The sequence below is a fragment of the Calidris pugnax genome, unplaced genomic scaffold, assembly GCF_001431845.1.
Source record: "Calidris pugnax isolate Ruff unplaced genomic scaffold, ASM143184v1 scaffold34, whole genome shotgun sequence".
Classification (NCBI taxonomy): domain Eukaryota; kingdom Metazoa; phylum Chordata; class Aves; order Charadriiformes; family Scolopacidae; genus Calidris; species Calidris pugnax.
This window is the reverse complement of record NW_015090771.1, coordinates 4,079,571-4,099,579: the sequence shown is the minus strand read 5'-3', so window position 1 is coordinate 4,099,579 and position 20,009 is coordinate 4,079,571. Positions and strand designations below refer to the sequence as shown.

The following is a 20,009-nucleotide window of genomic DNA, read 5'->3' as shown; positions in this document are numbered from 1 at the left end:
ATGATGGAGGGTGGCTTAGCAACTTCACCCACCAGTTCCCTTAGGACCTGTGGATGTGTCTCATCAGGTCCCATGGACTTGTGCACTTTCTAGTTGCTTAGATGGCCTCAAATCTGACCTTTTCCTACAGTGGGAGGTTTTTCATTCTCCCAGTGCCTGCCTTCGCCTTCTGCAACTTGGGTGGTGTGGCTACAACGTTTTTCAGTGAAGACTGAGGCAAAAAAGTCATTGAGACCTCAGAAAGCCTCCAGCTTAGAGCTGAGCCTGCCTGTCACATCAGAAGATCTAGAATCTGTCCCTTGCTCTGCCAAGAAATTCTTGGTCAGCATGGGTCAGCCACTTGAAGAACCACCTTCCCTGTGGAGAGCCATGATACCCAAATGGATAATTAGGGCATCCACATTCTCTTACATTCTTTCAGTGGAAGCATTGTTACTGATTATGGAACTGTAGCACTGCATAGAATATAAATAATAAAATCACTGGAGCATCATATCCGCTCAGGATGTATAGTTAATGACTAATGAAATCACATGCCACAATACAGTCTGATTAACCATAAGCACTTTTTCCATGGTCACAAAAGTGGGAACAAAACATTTCACTTTTATACAGTCTGAATTCCGGAATTAATTTTAAGCTGGAGTATGGAAGAAAGAAAGTAGCTTCAAAACCATGAATATTGGGAGTGTGCACAGACCTTCACCGTGTCCCAGTACAATCTCAATGATTTGCACAAATTATCCCTCTACTCCCTGGGCCTGGGCACCACATTGTTGGGTATGAGGGAGAGCTGACCTCCCTATTCCTTTTTTTTCTTTTTTTTTTTTTTTTGCAGGCAGGTATTTTGGAGTTTCTGTCAGCAATAGTTTAAAATGATGCAGTAACAGGAGTGGTATGGGTTGAGGGCTCGGATGCCAAGCAGCCCACAGGAGTTTTAAGCAGTCAATGAAACTTGCACGACTGGAGGAAAACACTGTTGATCCCTGACACAGACCTCTTGAGACCACCTGAGCAACATGCCTATCCCAATTCTCATTAGTAAAGTCTTTAAACATGCATGCATTCTATACATCTGATAAACTCTCTTGAACTCCATTCAGTGTAAGGATAAAAACATTTTGGAGAAAAACATTTAAATCTACATTTGATCACCTACCTACACAAGTCCTGCCATCAGGCCCTAGCTGAAGCCCTGGAGAAGGACAGCGGCAGCGCACCTCCCCTTTCAGAACATCGCAGCCATACTGACAGTTGGCCATCGAGCAAGAAAGGGCACCTGGGGAAAAATAATTGCACATGTTGACGTAAGGACTCTGATCAGCACCAGAAAACGACTACAAATTTGGAGAATTAAGATGTAATTACGACAGAAGTGGAAAAACCCGTGTTCAATTTCACAGGTATCCATTCAAGCTTTAAAGAGCAAATGCATATGCAGTAAATTTTTTCTTTCCACAAATTACATCTCCAAGAAAATAAAAAAACAAACCCACCACAATTGTAGCAAGTTGTGCCATGGAATGCAGCCCCTATGAGGAATATAACCCCCCCACTCGACAGTACTGTCATTTTAAAATAGGAGCATCTTTAATTAAAGATAATTTCTCTCCCCTTCTCTCTGTCCAGGCACTTAAAGTATCCACTTTTATGGGGCAAGTAGGAACCTGATCTCCAGAGAGATGGCAATACAATTTTATACCAGCCAAACCACCACCATCTGCTGCTTTAATGATTTTACATTCATAAGGACATAGAGCAGAACTGCAGGTGTCTTGCTGCAATGAAAACTGCAAGCACTTGTCCTTGAAGGCCAATTGACAGTGATTTATAGCACCAAAGAATGCTTCTGGGAAAACCTGTAATAAAACTAATAAAATATTTGCACTTGCTCCGTTCAGCCTAATTTCATTAGAAAACAGAAGCTCATCTCGTGCAAGTGCCTAATTTCCAGCGAGATTAATCTTTTACTTCGGGATTCATCTTCATCTCATAAAAAGTTTTCCAGGGAAACCCAAGTGGGGGTCTTGAACAAAAGCAAGCAGCAAAGCCTTGCCGTACTGGAGCAGGTTCCATCTGGCATAAGCATGTAGCCGTTCAGGCAGTAGCACTTGTAGCTGCCGTAGGTGTTCATACACCGGTGCTTGCACGGCCGGGGCTTTAGTCCACACTCATTTAGATCTGAAACGAAGGGTAGGAGGGAAGGGGGTAGGAAAAGAAAACACACAAAAGTACGTGTGAAAAAAAACCTACTAGTTCAAGTTCCTGGAAAAAGAAGGAAAAATAGGGCAATTAGCTTTTTATAGGCAGCCCAGCTGATAGCGAGGGTCCAGAACATCCTGCATGAAGCACTGGTTGCCCCTCCTGCCAAGTGGTGGATTTCCTTCGGTTTCACAGACACCCTTTCAGAAACGACAGCATTAAGCATTAGATTGAGTGCCAACAGAAGTTTCATTAGGAAATGCACAAGCTGCCCACATCTTGCCACTATTCATGTTGATGCCATGTCCAGGACCAGCCAGAACACTGGAGGAGGAAGAGGGAGAAAGCAAATGTCACTGCTGCAATCGCTATCAGTGATTCTGATGGCGATTCAGTGACCCACTACCATGCTTCAAAATTAGTCGCAGAAAAAGGTAGGAAAGCTGGTGCTAACCTACTTTAAACAATCTCACAGAGAAAATATGTTCCTCACCATCTAGAAAATACTGAAAAAAGGTATCTGACATCACTGGTATTTGTCAAGGATTATCCATCAAGGCTCCTATTTCAGATTTACAATTTAATACAGGATTCATGACAAATTGAAAATATTCAGCCTACAATTTTTGTATTATTAGACAAGGCTCCTAACAAGAAGTAAAGACTGAGTGAGCATTTCCTTCAGAATTTTCTTCCAATAATATATCTTGGTTTTACTTGGGTAAACCACAATAATTTGTTACTTAGTTATTTTATGACGAGTAAATATGACAATAAAAGTGAAAGCAATAAATCTATTCACAAATCCAGCCAGCAAGTGTTTAAACAACTGAGTTACCGACCCTCATCTCTAATATTGCACAATGTTATCTGGAGGTCTGTTACTTCCAAGAACTTTTTGAAGAGCCATCTCCACTACTAAGCACATTGTCATCAGGAGTCACTCCCTAATTCACGTAGCAGACAGGTAAGCTTTGGGGCTCCTACCACGTGGTAGACACATGAACACAGTGGGCATTTATAACATGCCAGCTGAGCAGGAGACACATGCTTTCAATGGACTAGACGTGAAGGGTTAAAGTTAAGATATTAAAAAAGAGAGACAAATATACCTCTGGTTAGAATTAAATCAGTAATACTTAACAATGTTTATACGTATCATTAAATCTGTTCTCTTCTGACCCACTTTATTTTCATCTTCCTGGGGCCAAGGACGAGCGAGCACCATGCAGACAGGTATTTATCCCTCCCCACAACCTTCCCTTAACTGATGGATATGACTGTTTTTACCTCCTTTTCCAAAGCCTTTGGAAGAGCAACAGGTTTAGGGATAGGAATACTTCCTGCTCCTCCCTACTGTGAGAGGGCAGTGGTAAGGGATATAGCTTTCCCTTTCATCCTGCAGAAGGCTGAGCAAGGTATTCTAGGAAGCCTGAAGGGAAGTGTTTGCTCCTAGAGGGGCAAGGAAGACCAAGTGGGCACAGGCAGGTCTTCAGTGAGTTGCCAATATTTGGCTGATCGGAGCTGTGCCTGTCAAACAAGGAGTGATGACCATCTCTGCAGTCTCCCCACAGTCATGAGCTGCAGGAAGAGCATCCCCTTCCAACTCCCACTCTTTGGGAGTCTGAAAACACCTCTGGAGTCTCAAGGAGAACATACTTCTCCCAGCAGGCACCAGTGCCACAACCAGAAGAGCGTATAAGAGAAACAGCTGTAGAAGGGATGTACATTTTCTACTGTGAAAGAGTTTGTGTTTTGGGAGGCAAACTTCTCTGGGCGGCACAAAAAGCTGCTTTAAGACATTTATTAGACATGCAACATGTCTGTTTAAAAATTTATTGTTAAATTCAAAAACTCTGTTAGAGTTTGACATCAATTCCTAAAAGTACCACCACAAAGCCCACACTGCTGACTATTCGGAGATTCACGGACAACAGCCATCTTGCAGCAAAAGAAAAAAAAGTTCTAAAATATCTGTATTGTTCCTCTTTTGTACAAAAAGCTCACTTTACAAAATAAATGCACAACAAAGCTAAGTATAAAATACCTAACCAGAAGTAGGGAGAGAATGAATAAGGGTACTGCTGAAATTAAGCATTTTAATGCTTAAGGGCAGAATTTTAACAGTGCCCCAGTCAACTTCTAGTGCTTGCATCCCACTGCACTTCAGCTCTTGAGTTCAGACACTCCTAAGGACTTAACCCTTAAGAACTCTCCCATTTATATCCAGAGCCACAACCACACATCCAAAGCTGAAAACGACAAGAATTTATGACTGTTCTCAGTTTACCATCTTACATAAAGTATAGATTACACTATGAGCCTTAAATAATTGGCTCTTTCTATAGGACTCTGAGTACTACACCACCATTTGGTACAGAATATTCTTAGGACAGAAATGAAAGCTGTGGTATCGACAAATAGACAGCTATTAGTAACATACTCTGAGAATAACCTGATCTTAAAAAGTAGGAGCAATCAACTGCATTTGGGTATCACATCACACGCTTTTCATTTGTGGAATTTTGACTACGTTATTTCTACTGTCTTCGCCTCATTCTATTTCTGCCTGTGAACAAATGCTGTCAACATCAGCTTTTGATTCACATCTCAAAAACCATGCTGAAAGTAAAATGCCTGTGTCTTGAAAAAGTTCAGAGTTTTAACCTTGGCTGATGTAACAGAAAGCTAAGGTCACAAGGCAGCAGAAACAGGCCGTTAGCACAACACCACTTAAACCTAAACCTCATGTGTCACGGGTTTTCCATTTTGCCTTTGAAATTAGCTATTTAGAGAAAGATATTTTTAACCTATGGAGTCAGAATGAATGCTACTGTTTAAGAAAACAAGTACTGGCAGTGCTGGGGCTGCTTAAGAGAAGCCAGCCTGCAAAGAGGCTAGGTGTGCTAGAGCACACTGCTCAGCCCGTCTCACTTTCCCCAAAATGCAACTTTTCTTCTTTTCACCAGCGCAGACCTTAAATAAGGTCTATTTTTCCAAGAACAGGTTCAGGCTAATGTCAGCACTCAAAATATCAGCCGTAGCAACATAACCTCTTGAAAAAATGCTGGTTACTTATCATTTGTGTATCTCAAGCAACATCCATAAAGGCATCTCAAGTACAAATGTCTATGCATCAAAATTAAGGCAATAAGGAAAACAGTAAAGTTTCCTCTAAAAAAACCTGAAAGCTAAAATGTATACAGGGTAATAAAATTAACACTTTTACATCATTTTTCTTTTTAATAAAATACTATCATTTCTTTTAGTCACTTATAATGTCACACTGGAATTCAAAATATAGAGGTCAACACTATTAAAAAGTTTAACAAATCCTTTTAATTTCTTTGTGTGAATGTCCACTCACTGTCTTGCACTTGAGAATTTCATTGTTCAGCCACTTAAATTCCCATCTTGTCTACAACTGCATGGTGAATGCAAAAGCAGCATTCTTGATTTCCAAATAACATAAGACAGCACATAAAAGCAGACTGACAGTTCTGGGTGCTATGGAAAGCAGGTCTAGAACATAAGCACAGGCTACTGAGCACAAGTATTTTATATTTAAGGAAATGAAATGAAAATGTGAATGCAAGGAAAAGGACAAAAGTGCTGGCAAATCTGGATGTGACAACTTTGCTACTGTGTGGCACCACACATCATCTTGGAAAATGACTGACTTCAGTGCACACCTAACAGTGGGGCACTTACTCCTAGGAAGATGCAGTACACGCTGCTGTTTCTTTAATTAGCTTCTGCAAAATCCTCCACCACTCAGACCTTTTCTGCCTATTAGCTAGCTTGGATCAGGCAACAAAGACCTCAAATATTTAATACTGTATTTACTCAGACTTTGAAAACAGAAAACCAGGGACCAGAAACCAAGTGAAAAGTTAAACTGTTACCACCACACTATAAACAGTCGATCAGCTTTCATTTCCAGCAATTATCATCACACTGCCATGTCAAACTTATGAGAGGAGATTTGTATCACCCTAAGAGAGTTTTGTTCACATCACTTCATCTGATTAATCAACAGCTGCCAAACACAAAAGTTAGCAAACCCTCACAGTTTTGTCCTTATGTGACCTGATAAACAAATTCCATCATTCTCACTTTACAGAGGAACTCAGAAACAAATAAAAAGCGCAGGCCCTGAAAGAAGAGCAGAGGAAAAAAAAAAAAAAAAGTTGTTACAACTGTAAGTATGGTGGAGAGTCAAGCCTTTTCAGAGTCCAGGCACACAGCATGAAGGAAATACAAACAGCTGTTTGCTCTGCATGCTAATGACACTGCAGGTTCAGCTTTCACGTAACAGCCATCACTCTATTAGCTTCCAACCCCTAAATTGTATTACTGTGTCAAGCCGTGCAGGTAGAAGGAGCACGCCACCTGAAATACAGGACCATCTCACCCCTCCATGCTATATTTCTTCCATGATGATCCAGGGGACGGAATAGAAGTGCCTCACTGCTCTGACCAGGTGGACTTGAATATAGCTGCTCATCTTCACAGGATGGGGAGAAGGCATAATAAAAATAACCAGATCTTTGTAATATGCATTACTTCACAATTAAAAATACATAAATAAATACATAAAAATGAAGCGCTGGCAAGAATTGTGTTACAAAAAGAGAAAGTAGCAAACTTTTGCATCATGTTCCTGGAACTAACAGGATATGAGGATAGTAAGTTACAGAAAAACTGCCTTACATTCTTTTCTTAAAAGCAACCTTCCCCAGCCACACAAAGTTACCCTGCATTTCAATTATTAGCATTTGTCTGCGAACACAGATCTTACTGAAGAGCAGGTATCAACTTCCTGATGACCACATTTTGAAAGAAGTACTAGTTCCGTTATTATCACTATAAATTAGAGAGCCAGCACAGGGTATTTTCTTTCAAGTTACTCAGCGTTTTTCTTAACTGGTTACAGCTGTAAACTTGAGATCAAAAAGCTAGAAGGGAAACACTAAAGGCACTCAGGAGATTTGAAGGCTGTGGGGAGAGCAGAGGGTTAGCTCTTGCAAAGTCACTGAGATTTAGTTGCCGAATGTCACAACGTAACAAAAGAGATGGTTATCAGCTCCTCCTAACTTCCAAGTGACCTAAAGCTTGGTCTATTTTGCCACAGCCACTGCAGTGCTGCTGGAAAGGGACAAGCATCCAGGCATCATCACACAGTCGAGGTTCAACAGTTTTGCTGTCCGAATGGAATGGGTTCTTCCCTTGGATTGGTCCCTGGAATATGGCTTAATCTGCAAGGGGCACAAACGGATGAGATGCAAAGCCTATTTATCAGTGCTTGGACTCAAAAGCACACCTTTCACCACGTCACAGCCCAGCACCACTCACACATACTAGAAAGACTGCCATCTCTGCAGGGGAGCTCCAATATTTCTTTTGCCAACTGTCCCGGTTTGAAGTAAAACAGAACCAATTTTCTTTTCAGTAATTTTAATTTTCAATTAAGCCTCTTCTAACTCTCTGAAATTAAAGGCATATTCTTCAGACAGTGTCCGTTACCAGAGTGATAAGGCCTGATGTTTATGGTTAAAGCCAAGGAATGGTATGCAGAGAGGCTCTTGCTTACACTTATTGCTGTAACAACCAAGGTCAGATAACTTTGTTGTGTGCCCCGTTGGAGGGTCAGGAGCAGAAGAGAGTAGAGGGGTCGAACCCATAGGGAGGAGCAGACAGGACAGGTGACCCAAAGTGCATTCCATCCCATCTGCCTCATGCTCACTATAAAAGCTGAGGGATCACAGGGGTCAGCATCTTTTCTTCAATGGCCAGCGTCTGAGGAGGACTCTGTCTGTCTGTCTGCCTGCCTTTGATCCCAATCCACTGTTCCTGAATCCAGATCCACAGTCTAGTTCCCATCTGTTGCTGAGTCCAGTCTGGGACTTCCTCAGTGACTGCTGGTGATGTGATTGTCATACTGATACGGGTTGTATATACTGTATAAATGTCATTATTTTCTCTTTAATATTATTATCTTCTATTATTATTATTTTAATATTTCATTAAAGTAGTTTAATTTCTTTTTCAGTCCATAAGTTTCTCTCCCTCTCATTCTTCTCTCCCTTGAGAGAGAACTTAAAGAGAGCATTTGTTGTCCATTTTAGCAGCCAGCCCAACCCAACCCAACCCACGCCACCAACACCATTACTTTTTATTATCACCAATTATTATTCTAGAACACAAACAAGAAAGATGGCCCATGAACTGAACAGAACAGGTGCTATACTAAATTGTAGTAACACAGGTCACACTTATCCTGTGCCATTTGAATTTCCTCTCGGCAAAAGCAGACCCTGCATCCCCTATGCAAATGCAGGTCTCATCCTAATGTGGAATTGGCAGATGGCAAGAACGCACACGCCAACCCCAACAACAGCTCAAGGGTCTCACCACAGAACAGAACAGATATAGGCTGTAGTCACCTGAACCAAGGTACATTTGGGACACCACTGCCAGCAGGCATCTCAGAAACCTCACACACACCTGCCATGGCAACTTTGGCACCAATGCTGTGCAAGAATATTTGATCAATACTGCCCAAAAGCTTTACTTTAGTCATTTATCACCACGTTTTTTCCCTTCCGTAGCATTTAGTGCAAAGTGAATAGTTTAGTTCAAGTCTGCAGCCTACAGCAATCTGCACAGCATTCTGTTGACATTGTTAAAATAATTAGCACATATAAAAACTGCCACATACACATAAAACAACTGTTCACTGCACAGTTTTTAATAGAAGTTCCAGATTGACCAAAACAGGTGTAGAATAATAAAATCCTAACAACCCATCCTTTAAAATGTCAGCCCAGAGTAAATGGGAAAAAGGAGGCAGGATAATTTGAGAGGTAACAGAATAAATCACACTTAAACCAAAACTGAACAATACAACGTTCACGTCCACATCCCTTCGAGAAGGTTTAGTAAATCTGGAAAGAAATATTTATCTATTTTTAAAGAAAACGATTCGCTCTAAAATCAGCACGTCAGAAGAAGGTTAGCAAATGTCAGTGTACATTTTTGAACACAGTTCTAAATGTTCCCACACTTCAAAAAGTTCCCATTTTTCTGCCACACTTCCTCAGCACTCTCACAAAACATGAACTTTTTCTGTAGGCTGAGACAACTGGAAAAGAGAAAGTCTTACTGAGATATCTTTTATGTGAATATGTCTTAGGCATCGAAATCTAATAAATCATGCATTACAATTCTATTTATACTCCATGATCTTTATACCATTGCATGTTTTGGAGATCAGCTTTTGGCAAAAAAATCTACAGTGAAACTATATTGATAATTCAGCAAGAGAACACTTCATCTTTCCAACTTTTCAGTATGCACTAGAGTTTATTGCTACCTAGGAAGTCCAGGATTACAAACACAAAACTGAGAATACATGAAATAAATGGGGTTTAGTTAAATGAATGTTATTTCACTATCCAAACCTGAAGATTTTGACTTCATGAAATAACAATCCCTACCCATAGGTTTTAAATAAATCGATTCAGAAGAGCATGTAAATACACACTTCACATTAATCTCATGATTTTATCTGAATGAAAGTAACTTTTTCCCCTGTGCTATCCTACTGCAGATGCCATTCTCCCTACAAATGTCAGTCCCAGTATCAGAATAGCTACACCAGCAACAGACCTAATATATGAGTCCATTACACTATAACTGCAGGTGACACACAGAGCATTTGGGGAGAGAAAGATCAACAATACTTCTATGATTTCAAGAAGAAATTCTTTTCCTTGGACTTCACCTTCTTACCTTGGTTGCAGGTTTTTCCAGTGTATCCCGGGTGGCACTTACACTTGTTTGGCCCAACACATTCACCATGTTTGCATCCTGGCTGGCATATAGCTGCAAAGAGAGAAATATTCATTATTCTTCCACTCCAGTCACGGCTGACAGTATTTTACTTTGAAAAAAATTACAATGACTTAACAAATAGTACCATTTACGCTCCTCAGTTCAGCATCATTATATGCTTCAGATACCACTTGTCAAACATCAGGTGCACTTTCAAAAATTACCACCACCTCAATACACGTGGGAAGAGTGAGATACTTTTAGTAGACTATTTTTGTACAACACTACTATAAGACAACACTCCTTACCCCCTTATTAAACCATGGGTTTTTTTACCTGAATCTCTCCCTTTCTGGTGTCTGTATTCTAGTGAGGGAATTATTTTTTATTTTTTTGTTTTCCTTTTGGAGGAAAAAAGGACTGGGTAAAAGCAAAAGCAATACTGACTGTAATGTGCTGCTTTATCACTTCACACATCCAAGTCACTTGGAACTCAGAACGTTCCAAGCATTTATTACCCAACCTGCTGTGCAGATATAGTCTCAAAATGTGAAGTTATCATCTATTCTGCTTCCAGAGTCAAATTTGGCAGGTAATTTCTAATTTCCCAAATGGAGCATAAATACACAACCCCAAGAAATAATCATTAGGAAGCTGGTTTTTGGTACCTCTCTAAATATAGTAGAAAAAACATTCATAAAACAAACTCTTACAACTTCCAGTAATGAAACAAGCATTGCTTTTGAAGAAATACAAGAATTCATGCACAAATGTATTTCTGCTGACATGGTAATAATGGAATATTTTCAGAGTGCAATGAAACCTGCGTAACTCTGGAAACAATTTTACAGCTGAGAATTTTAACCAATATTTCCAAGTCTTTTCCATTAGAAATGTCTATTACTAAAAATACTGTTTTGACCTACTGGATAACCATTTACTATGCTTTAAAATGTTGTTTATCATTATATGAAAAAATGCAGATGCAAAATTCTAGTGAGCTTACTGTTTAAGCAAGATGGACACAAATTAAGACAGAAACCAGAGGGTGGCATAAATTCAATACCTTGTAATCAGGAGTTACAATTTACCATGGCCTTAAGTTCATTTTCGAAACTAAGAGTATGATTTGGAATTTTAAAAGTAACTAACTAGATCCAACTGTAATACTAATTAATCTGACAACAGGCCATATCATAAAACTGGATGTATTAAAGATGTAATTTAACAGAAATCTGTCAGAAGGCACTCAAAAATGTAGCTTGCATTCTAGCCAAACTGTTCAACAGGGTTGAATTAAAAAAACAACACAATTGTAACAGAAACAAGAGATTAGTTTTGGTTGTCGAAGAATTATGCAAATAAATCTCTGATGTTCTAAAATCTTTTCCATAAGATTCAAAGCATCCAGAATCAGCAATTCCCACAAATGCATCCACAGAAGCAACTATTAGCATAGAAGGAGTTTGCTCCAGTTTTAGGACAGCATCTGCCCTTTATTATCAGGGCAATTTTTTGTTTAAATATTATATATATGGCCAGTGACATTCCCTGAGAACTTAAAAGCTTGTTTTAAATCTACAGCACTGCTCTTGTCAGATCTTCCTAACATGATGGTGCAGTCCCTTTCCAAAAATTGTCTTAAGGAATATCTTAAAGGGCAACAGAGAAGGATGTTTCTAGTTAACACAAGATTATTTTTTCCAATAAACAATATCCAGAAACAAAGAAACGGGATTCAGATTCAGAAATGCCTCTCAATTAAAGCATTAGGGAAAGGGGCTGCTTAGACTACTAAAAGGTATGTTTCAAAAATTATGCCCCTGGGTAATGGACAGATTTGACCGAAGAGCAACCGGGATATCATGAAAAACTTCTAGAACGTTGGACTTGTAAACAACTACTGCTTTTTTAATTGCTATGGTCATAAGCAGAAAAAAAAAAAAAATTATCTTTGCGTAAGAGTCCATTTAGACACTGAAACCCTTATCTTCCTGACATCAACAAAGCCAACAAAGACTATGAAGACCAACTTCATGACTTTGGGGGAAGAAGATGTGACCTAAACTACAGCAGAGAAACAGAAATGACTATAAATATGTTTTTGAAAGTTTCCATGAAACTTCAACTGCACTTTAGAGAAAATCCATATTGTGGAGTAGGATACAGTTAAGCAATAATTACTCCTTAAAAACCACAAAATGCCATAGGATCAGCTTGGTGTGGAATGTTACAGTTCAGTAGCTGAACCTGTGGCAATTTCAGTTTAGCTGACATTTTTAGTGTCTTGGTCCCACCTTGAACTGCATAGATTGTAAATTAGCAGCACATCAGAGAAAAAACCAATATCATATTTGAACACGAAAAGCCTTAAAAAAATCAGTAATGAAATAAATGAGATTTTCATTTCATTTAGAAATGAAAATGTTCCTCTAATTCAGAAGGTCAAATACATTTGTGTTAGGAATCAGATGTTTTCTTTAACTCTCTCAGTTAACCAAGTGGGTCAGATATTGTACTAGAAGAAATATTATGTATTAGCATTTGTTTGAAACAAATAATATACAACTGTCTACAGATATTAAACATGTAAAATAGGCTACTTTATTAAATCAAGCCATAGGATCTATGGGATCTTCAAGAGATCATCTAGTCCAATACATGCCAACAAACTTAGCCCCATACTAAGCGGTATTTAATGTCTTGTAGGACATACAGGTAGGTAGCTCCTGGACTAGTCTACCTCCTAGTCTCAAGATATAATTAAGAAATGAACTTAAATCACATGACAGATCTCTCCTGTTATTAAAAGTCCTAGTTAAAAGAGATCTCAGCCCCTCAGCAGTCTACAGCTCAAGAATCTCTACTACCCCAAGGAAAGTTTCCTAATGATTAGCAAACCACTAAACCACTATCCATAAAGCCAAAGTCATCATAAAATGCTTTTTTTTTTTTCCATTAAACAGGTATTTGGAAACCTATGTTTGCTGCCAAATGTTGTACTTGAAGAAATCCTGTTTATGAGAGTACATTCTGTGCACTTTGGCTACTTAAGTATTAGGCATCTTATTTATACACAGCTGCTGAAATTCAATACAATGCTAGAACTGAAGAATTTCTACACACAAGAGAAAAGCTCTTTGCAGTAAGGGTGGGATGGCTCAACCACTCCATTCTCCAACAGAGGAACTGTCCCCACACAGCAGCAGAGATACGCTCCCTGACTCCCAAAGGGTTCTGGTTGAACATGGTCAACAGTGAGAGCCAGGTATAAAAATAAGATTGAGCCTGACTTTCAGCACTGCTTATAATAGCAGGCAATTCTTTCAGCTGTTTGGCATGAGTCTAGCCATGATGAAACTGGGCTTTTTCTTTGAATTTTCCACTCACTCACTTGCAAAATTAGGATAGGATAGAATAGGATAGGATATTTCATTTCCTCTGCTCACACAAAAACACATGGTGTTGATCCATTTTTAAACGCCATTAGGCTAATAAGTAGTGGGGAAAACAGTCTCCCAACTAATATTCTTTGCACCTTGACAACTAAAAAATTCCCCCCCAACCAACCACAACAACCAATAGAACATGATTTCCCTCTGATCAACTCACATTTACAATGACTGAGGTAAGACACGTCCATGGACTTCAGTCTGCTACGCAACACTCACTTCCCTACTAGGCAAGCAGGAAATTTAGACAGTGGCCTTTTATTTGGCCATAAATCTAACAGAGTACCTATTTAAAAGGTTGGCAAGAACTACCTTTTCCTCCAAAATAAGATGATAAATACCACATTTTAAGTCTCACTTAAACTTCAGGCCAAATTAAACTTCCTGTAAATATAACACCAGGAATTGAAACATGAATGAGTGGTTTGGGTTTAGGATTAGGGTGTTTTTTTTCAAGTATGGGAAGAAAGGGAGAAAGCACATGCATTTCACCAGAAGTTCTGTTAGTATGTGTTATGCTTGTGTAAAAGCCAGAAACCACCAATCTCCCCAGCCACTACTAGCTGCTGGTGATGTCTGAGCATGACTCAATCCTTCTGAATTATTATTTTTTAATTGTTGCATAAATACAGTAAATGAAAAACACATCCAGTCAATTCATTACAGGTCTATAATGTTGGGTTTTTTAAAGTTTCATCTGTATTTTCTCCCTGCACACAGTTCCATCAAAACTGCTTTGGAAGTCCCCCTCAAGTTTGGTCAGATCCTCTGTACTAAGCTGCCCACCTTTTAAGGGCAACAGTTGACTACCACATGCAGTTCCCTCTATGCCTTCTTGTCTAGAATTTTAACGTTAATGATTTATTTCTTGATTAGAAAACACTTTTGGTGGAGTCATAACCAGTCGGTTGCACCGTTTAGTTCCTACCTGCCTAACTCCTGCTCTTCATTTGTGGCCAACAATGGAAATCCCTGAGTTTTCCTAGTGGAGTTATCTCTACCAACTCAACTCTTCTTTGGTTTTCCAACACTCCTAGCTATGTTTTTCATCAAAACAGCCTTGTGTATAATTCTTACATTCTTTTTCTCTGCTTTGTCTCTTAAGTTCTCTCCCCTAATGATTAGTTTTTATTCCTCGCCTTTTCTTTCTTGAGCAATGACGACAAGAGAGTTTTATGACAGAAGTTGCAGAAGTTTCTGCATCTCTCCACTCAAATCTTCCTCAAAATGCCAGACTGCAGATGTCCAACCTGTTCTTGAACTTCTATTTTCACCTCTATATAGTCTAAAAATATGCATAAGAATACCTGCATCTGAAACAAACTACGCTGACCACCTGCCTGAATGGCCTTGCTTCTGCCTTCTCAAGTAACATACTTATTTTGACTCTAAAGCCCAGCTCCTTAACATTCAGTTTGCCCAAACACAGAAAGTAATTTGCACATCAGCCCAGAGAAGATTACAGAATATTCAGCTTCACAAACCTTTACTGGATCCTCTTACACTGCTGAATGCAGAACAGACTTCCAGTCTTACGATCACTACTTGTGTTCCCCCAGTGCCAAGTGTATAACAAGACTGGTATGTTGGTAAAACAAGCTTTCCTCTACACCTCCTCCTTCACCTGAAAGTGGCTCTGTTTTTCCTGTGACGCTAACAGACCACAACCTCAAGTTCTGTATTTGTCTTCCTCAGAGCCAGCTTCAGCTCACGTCTGTCTATTTCTATTTACTTTTTGCAATTCTGTGCAAACTATGCAATTGCATAAACACATGCTCAGGAAAATAGATCTGCCTTATTCACAGCAATTTTGATCAGCATCCCAAAGGTATGAGCTAATTTGTAAAATAAATCACTGCAGCTCTTTCAGAGTTACGTATTTCTCCTTTGTTCAACTACACACAAATGCAGGAGAATGCATAAAGCTTAACCTACCGCACAGTTACCAGTAGGTGGTAAAACCAAGTCATACCCATAACTCATATTACAGAATTACTTCTGAAAAAATAACTTTGCTTCTCAAATAAGTGTTACTAGCAGTCACAACATATATCTCTGCAGGGCTTAATAAGCCTGACTAGGGCAACTGGGTATTAATTTTCAGATAATTTCATATGCAAAACATTCCTTACTCTATTTTTTGAAAGATAATAAATGTCCTCGACCAACTTTTGTAACTAGAGACTGATAACATCATCAGATAAAATGGTAGTATCTAATGTCTGAATATTTTTTCACAAATTAGTTGCGCTTACTCGAAACATTCCTAATAACAAATGTTGTCAAACCACATGCTTAGGCTTCCATCTAAAACACACAGTTCCATTAAGTAAGTGGCTCTTCATATTTCATGCACAACCACTACATTTGCCAGGGTAAATCAGTTACTCAGTTCGCACATATGATCCTGGCAACAGCACATTAATGTGACAAACTGCAACCAGCGAGGGCTATTCATCACATTGACTTCTTTTGCTCGCCTGGGCTGCCAAATGTGTTTCTAAACTGCCTCCACAAATCCAGACCCCGCTTCGTTAGTGCCTTGCTATTCAGAACAGCACTTAAAAGCATGCATAACTTAAGCATGGGTAACACTGACATCAATAGGGTTTAATGAAAGTTAAACTAATGGTCAGGCACTTAAATACTCTTTTTAAGTATCAGTGAAAATTTGATCTAACGTAACTCAAAATTAGAAAAGCAAGAAATATTTCATGCTTTGTCAATCTTTTCATGCTTGCATTTCAAGTGGCTCATGATAATTGCTTAAAGAATGGTGGTTTATCATCTCAAGTGCCTGTCTGTTACCTGAACCTTTCTGTGTGTCTACTGAATTCCAGCAGGTAGGAGCATGACTGTCTCCATGTGCGGTGGCAGAAAACAAACTGGTCCTTATTGCTATTTGGTTTATCAGAATATAACAGCTGCTGGCTTCAGCAGAGTTACTTCTGTAGCACAGTAACAGAGCTGGCTTTCACAGACAAACAGCTGATTGCTTTGCTCCCCTTTCTAAAGACCCGTACTCCTCGTCACAGGGATAAGTAAATAAGACATAGCAATTCCTAAGCAGCATCAACTCCTAAGCAGCCCTGGGTACCAATGTAAACTGGTTTTGATTTCATTTTGCTCTAACGTGCCAGGCTGCAGGCTGCTGGAGAACAGGGGAGGTAAAGTTTCCCTGTTGTGGGAATGACAACTTGTAGTGGAGGTGCAAAGCAGGCACCAGGGAGCAGTAAGTGCTTCAGCCATCCCAAACTAACCTCCCGCTGCACATGATCCAACACTGTGAAAGCAAGTCAGGCCTCCTAGGTCTGACAGCTTGTAAATATGATGCTGCGAGTATAAACAATTTGAAGAAAAAAGAAAATACTGCCTGGGGCTTGAGGGTAAAATAAAGAAAAAGAAAGAAAAGGGAAAAGCACAATAGTCTAGAAAATAAGTATCTCATCAGATAGGTGACTTGGAGAAAGCAGCCCTGTTAATTTCCTTCCCCCCTCATCTTCCCCAAATCAAATGCTTAAAAAAGGAAAAAATAGTAACATCTACATCTTCTTGTCATGTATTATAGTTTTCATGTAAACTTATGACTTAGAGGCTGTAACTCCAAGTCATGACCTTGCCAAAATTATTTCAAGAAATATGTTCAGCTAACCTTTGGGCTGGCACCTTAGGCTGGCTATTCTCTGCCTTAAGACGTAGAAAGCTGCAAAACAAATGTCCAAAAAAAGAAATTCCAGCTTTTTTTGGGTTTTTTTTTTTTTTCCTGTAAGGAGGATGGACTTGGCTGGGGTTTTTATCAACTTGTTACATTCCTGGAGACTTACACACATTCAACATTCAGAGCTTTTCTGAAATAAAAAAAAATTCTCATACACATTTAAAAATGGAAATACCTTACATCAGTATTTCATTAACAAACACATTCTGATACATAAGAATAATTAAATATAATGACGTGATGCTATTCTTATTCAATCAACTAAGGAGCTACACTTTGTCATGTTTCATATGGTACGTAGTTGTAAAAATTCTCAAGTTTCACAGTTTAGGTTCAATGTTTCCATCAACAGAACATAAAAGCTTTTCTTAAAGAGACAGTATCCTTTCATTTAAATATAGGTATATATATTTTAATGCTGCATCTCCACAAAGCAAACATAAAGGGTTAGCATCTGGATGCTAATTTGAGAGTAATTAAAATTACACCCATTTAGAAGTATCTGAACATCTGCAACTAATAAACATGCTGGCATATAAATTTACTAGTCATTTTTATAATGTTTAAATTTCGAATGTCATCTAAATTAAAACGAATGCTTAGAGACCTTTTCAGCTCTTACTACCATATGAAACTAGATACGCTACAAAAGTTAAATAAGATGGAAACACAGATTTATGTTTTGGGCTTATTTTAAATCAATTTATTTGCCAATAAAATTAATGTTAGCAGCATAGCTTGTTAGGCTACATAGCCTTATTATAAAAGACTGGGACTTATGCAACAGCAGCCCTTTGTATTTTATGTAGTATGTGACCAACACTTAAGGGTTTGCTATGATTGCAACTTACATTGGTTTAAATTAGTTTTAACCAGAAAGTCCCTTAGGATTTGTTACGGTGGAGGGAGGCTCCCCAAGTTGTTGCTGGGCTTTGAGAGAAGCTCCAAATACGAGTAATACTGCAGTTGTAAATTGTCAAATCATGTTACTGTTGAGATTTGCTTGGGAAAAACCGGACTGCAAGTTCATTATTCTATGTATGAAGTGCATGAGGGATGCAGTGGGGAACTGGGAAAGGATACTGTTATCTTTAACATAGTAAAGTCACAACTACTTTAAAAGCATAAAGCTTCTAAACTGAAAAAAAAAAAACTGAATAAAAATAGCAAAACCTCATTTTTTCTTGCATAGCAGTATTAAAGCAGTATTGCAATCCTGTATAAAATGTCTTTTCTTTGAAAAGTACCGGGGATGCACAAAAATACTGTTCATTTTATAAGAAGCAGACATGCTGCATATCAGTATTAATTAAACATTGCCAAAACAATGCATCAATATAGACTGTATTCTTGCAACCAAGAATTCAGTGACAAAACTCCTATTGACTTTAGGAGGTTTCTGCTAGTGGGTCAAGCCTCCTGGAATTCATGTCTCATTATTGACAAGATCAGGGTTTTATTTTTGTGCATCTTGGGCTATACAGAATTGCCACTTCCACTGAAAGCATTGTTATGTGAAAGAACCAGAAGTCCTAAGCAGCTCATGGCCTCTTCTCTCATTGATGCGTGAGATGATTTATGTGGGTACATATAAACAACATTATCGTTGATTATACAAAATCCCCTTCTAGACATCAATGAGAGGACAGCCAGCTCTTCCCCCACCCCACCACCACCACCACCACCCTGCATCTCTGTAAATAGATTGCACAGAACAGATACAAAGCTCATGAGGACAGGAGCAGCAGCACAGCCAGCCTCAGTTTCCTCACAACTGGTGTGAGAAGGCAGCAGCATGCACAGTTCCCAGCAAAGCGTTCGGTTCTGCCTCCATCTGCTCTATCAGCTTCTATAAGCTCCTCTCTCTCTCCTGCAGGTGCCTCTTAGGATGTCCTGACATAGTGTGCCTTCTTCTAGGTTTGACTAAACCTAAATGCTAACCTGACATCCTTCAATTAACATTTTTAAATGATGCAATGCTACGGGGAGGTGTAAACTGATGGCTTGGCTTACACTTTTACTAATGGGCTATTTTACTGTATACCTTCTTGATTGCTCTGCCCCTGGGCTTTTAAGCCAATTGTCATGGGTTTAGAGCATAAGGTGGTGGGAAACTACTTTGCTCACCTATTGTGGTTTTGCTCTCTAGGTAGAACACTGAAACCTCAGCACAGGGACATAACCAGGTGGAGTTAGAACAGATGGATGCTCTGAAAGGGCCCACTCATCTTCACAACCCCTTCTCAAGGCAGACTGTATCGACCTTATTATTAAGGAGAATTCAACATAGAAATGAGTGAAGTTATCAAATCACATCACTACTTGTAAAATCCATGTTAGGCATCTTCTGTTGGCCAAACTTTCTGTCCACCAGACAAAACCTCAGAGTACCCTCTGCTGACTCCAACAGTCATGCAGACTCACGCCAACAGAGCCTGTGACAGTCGATCTGCACCCGAGTTTAGAAGCTGCAGATCCAACTGTCTATTTTGTACCTTTGCAAACACAGCAAAAGGAACCATTTTTGCCATCACCTCTAGCAAAGGAGTTGTCCAAACTGTAATCCAGAGTGAGTATTCAAGCCGTTTTATATTGCTTTTCTTAAAAAAAAAAAAAAAAACAAAACAAAACTTGCTTAATGTTTTAAACCCATGTTAAAGTAATATCTCTTTCTACAGTTCTTGGGTCTTAAACTGCAGCTGGACTTTTAAAGCAGAAGGCAGCCTACATCTTTAGTGTACTTTGACTATGTATAACTAGCCTACAAATCAATTACAAACAGACATGCAGCCAAGTATAAA

At 39.1% G+C, this 20,009-nt stretch overlaps 1 protein-coding gene across 7 annotated transcripts in view; it reads right to left on the bottom strand.

Moving 5' to 3' along the window:
- The window catches only part of NPNT (nephronectin), a 68,443-nt gene that overhangs the window by 23,366 nt on the left and 25,068 nt on the right, over positions 1 to 20,009 (bottom strand). For 4 of the 7 annotated variants that reach the window (XM_014940842.1, XM_014940833.1, XM_014940843.1 and 1 more), the window contains exons 3-6: positions 17,143 to 17,193; positions 9,997 to 10,089; positions 2,062 to 2,181; positions 1,160 to 1,279 (exon numbers count right to left, since the gene is read on the bottom strand). In XM_014940842.1, the coding sequence (XP_014796328.1) occupies positions 1,160 to 1,279; positions 2,062 to 2,181; positions 9,997 to 10,089; positions 17,143 to 17,193 (384 nt within the window). The remainder of the gene's footprint in view (positions 1 to 1,159; positions 1,280 to 2,061; positions 2,182 to 9,996; positions 10,090 to 17,142; positions 17,194 to 20,009) is intronic. The other 3 variants (XM_014940869.1, XM_014940859.1, XM_014940850.1) reach the window with 1 other exon arrangement.